Here is a 2,851-nt window from a genome sequence, read left to right as displayed (position 1 = left end):
TACCTTTCTTGCCTGAACTCACTCGAGGGCGAGGATGACTTATCTCTGGTAGCGGGGCTAGCTATTCATACTTGAGGAGGGGGCGTCCCGGAGGAATCCCTTAACCCCTGCTCAAGCACCAGGCGCCCGGGTTTTAACTGGTACCGGGGCTAGCTATTCATACTTGAGGAGGGGGCGTCCCGGAGGAATCCCTTAACCCCTGCTCAAGGACTAGGCTCCCGGATTTTAACTGTTATCTGGACATACCTTTGTTTCGATCTTCGGGTATGCGCTCACGACACTTGCTCTGATTTGACTCCTGCTTTTTTCTCCGGTGACGCCTACATCTGGCGACGCCTCCTCCCGTGTCGACGCCTTATCTCGGCGAGGCTTGCACTTGGCGTCGTCTCTTCCTGGCGACGCTCCCTCTTGGCGACGCCTCACCTAACGGTTGCACTTGGTGTCGCCTCATCTTGGCGACGCCTTCTCCTGGCGACGCCTACGCTAGGCGTCGCTTTTGAATCCTTGTCTTTGTTTCTTAACCTTTGATCTTACTTTGAGAGAGAGGAAAAAACTGAAACCGAGCTTTCTTGAACTTTTCTTTTCCTTTCTTTTTACTTTGGGTGACCTCATTAAAAAACCCCCGAGAGGGAAAAAGAGTGTCCCCTTTACAACTGTGTATTTCAACTTAACTGAAGTAGAATTTTAAATTGGCCGCATTCCAACTACGTGGAATGGGGCCTCCTTCCAAAGTTTCTAGGTTGTATGAACCACTCCCCTTGGCATTGGTAACTCTGAAGGGTCCGGTCCATTTGGGAGACAACTTGTTCTCTAGCTCATATGGGTGAGCCTTCCTCATGACTAAGTCACCAACTTGAAATTGCCGCGGCTTCACCTTAGAGCTATACTGTCGCTCCACTCTTCTCTTGACTGCCTCAGCCTTTATTCTTGCTTCTTCCCTTGCTTCCTCCAGCAAGTCCAGATTCACTCGCTTCTCTTCATTGGATTCTTCGGCCACAAAATTTTGGTAACGTGGCGAGCTTTCGTTGATCTCCACTGGGATCATCGCATCTGACCCATATACCAGACTGAAAGGTGGCTTCAAGGTGGAAGATTGGGGTGTGGTATGGTACGCCCATACGATCCTTGGCACTTCTTCCGCCCACGCCCCTTTAGCTTTTTCTAGCCTTCTCTTTAGTCCTCTCAGCAAGACTCTATTCGCCGACTCTACTTGCCCATTGGTCTGGGGGTGTTCGACTGATGCGAACACTTGCTTGATGCCTACCTCTGCGCACAGGTTTCTCAACTGTTGGCTTGCGAACTAGGTGCCATTGTCGGATACCAGCCGCCAAGGCACGCCAAAGCGACACACAATGTTCTTCCAAACAAAGTGTTGCACCTTGTGCGCAGTAATCTGGGCCACGGGCTCCGCTTCTATCCACTTGGTGAAGTATTCAATGGCGACGATTAGGTACTTCATCTGTCTTATCGCCAGGGGGAATGGACCTAGGATGTCAATCCCCCACGTATGGAAAGGCCACGGGATGTATATGGATCTCAGCTCCTATGGCGGCGCCTTGTGCCAATCAGCGTGTTCTGACACTGCTTGCAATGCTGGGCGTGCCGCACGCAATCCTCTTTCACTGTTGGCCAGTAGAAACCTGCACGCACCACCTTAGAAGCTAGAGACCTTCCCCCCACGTGGCTCCCACAAATCCCTTCATGGAGCTCCGCCATTATCCTGGTGCACTCGTCGCCGCTTACGCACGTTAGGATAGGGTGGGTGAACCCGTGTTTGAACAATACTCCGTCCACTAGGGTATATCTTACGGCATTCCTCTTAACCTTCTTGCCCTCCTCTGGTTCCGCTGGGAGAACCCCATCCTCCAGATACCGTCTGTATGGCGTCATCCAGGTGTCTCCTTCGGCTAAAGCATATATCTGCATATGCCTTCCTCCTTCGGGCGTGTTCACGTATGTGCTGATATGGGGTATCTTTACTGTACCTTGAGTCAAGGAACGATGACTCCTTGGCCTCCCTCTCGCAGTGCTAATATGGAGGACATCCACCCTGTTGTCTTTCACAAATTTTCGCGGAGCTTTGAGCGTCTCTTGGATTACTGTCCTCTGCCTGCCCCCCTTGCCTGAGGTGGCCAGCTTGGCCAGCAGGTCAGCTCTGGCCTTTTGTTCTCGTGGGACATGTATTAGCTCAAGAGCGCTAAATGCTCCCTTCAGCAGTTGGACGTACCTTAAATACGCCGCCATTTGTGAATCTTTTGCTTGGAACTCACCCGATACTTGTCCCGTAATGAACTGTGAAGCACTCTTCACCAAGAGGTTCTGCGCACCCATCTCCTTAGCCAGGAGCATCCCTGCGATCAGTGCCTCGTACTCAGCCTGATTGTTACTCGCTTTAAAGGCGAAACGCAGAGCTTGCTCAATCAGCACACCATTGGGTCCCTCCAAGACTATCCCCGCACCACTTCCTTGCTGATTGGAAGAGCCATCGACCGAGAGCAACCACTGCGATCCCGGTTCCACTTCTTGTTCGCCTCCGGGCGAGAGCTCTGCCACAAAATCCGCATATACCTGCCCTTTGATGGATCCTCTGGGCTCATACTGGATGTCAAATTCTGACAACTCCACCGCCCAGCGAACCATCCTTCCAGCTACGTCGGGTTTCTACAAAACCTTTTGTATGGGGAGGTTCGTCATCACCACTACTATAAAACTGTGGAAGTAGTGGCGGAGCCTCCTGGCCGAAAATACCACTGCCAACGCTGCCTTTTCCAGTGACTGGTACCTCGTTTCTGGGCCTTGTAAAGCCTTGCTCACGAAATAGATGGGCTTCTGCACTTGGTCCTGCTCTTGG

The 2,851-nt window shown here is 51.9% G+C and overlaps 1 protein-coding gene across 1 annotated transcript; it reads right to left on the bottom strand.

The window, feature by feature from the left end:
- Positions 1-667: 667 nt before the first annotated feature.
- Positions 668-2,640, bottom strand: LOC137825034 (uncharacterized). The gene is made up of 2 exons (XM_068630706.1): positions 1,641-2,640; positions 668-1,050 (listed from the first exon to the last, which is right to left on the bottom strand). Exons 1-2 carry the CDS (start codon positions 2,638-2,640, stop codon positions 668-670), a joined length of 1,383 nt encoding a protein of 460 aa, XP_068486807.1.
- Positions 2,641-2,851: the final 211 nt, after the last annotated feature.

This window comes from Phaseolus vulgaris, chromosome 8 (assembly GCF_000499845.2).
Source record: "Phaseolus vulgaris cultivar G19833 chromosome 8, P. vulgaris v2.0, whole genome shotgun sequence".
NCBI classification, from domain to species: Eukaryota; Viridiplantae; Streptophyta; class Magnoliopsida; order Fabales; family Fabaceae; genus Phaseolus; species Phaseolus vulgaris.
The sequence above is the reverse complement of the archived record's forward strand: the minus strand, read 5'-3'. Positions and strand labels throughout refer to the sequence as shown.

What these genes read in the sequence shown, in the direction of transcription:
- LOC137825034 (XM_068630706.1), bottom strand. Translation starts at nt 2,640, where the DNA reads ATGGTTCGCTGGGCGGTGGAGTTGTCAGAATTTGACATCCAGTATGAG. An exon ending in TTCTAAGGTGGTGCGTGCAG is followed by an intron (nt 1,051 to 1,640) that starts GTTTCTACTGGC and finishes TATATGGGTCAG; the next exon opens with ATGCGATGATCCCAGTGGAG.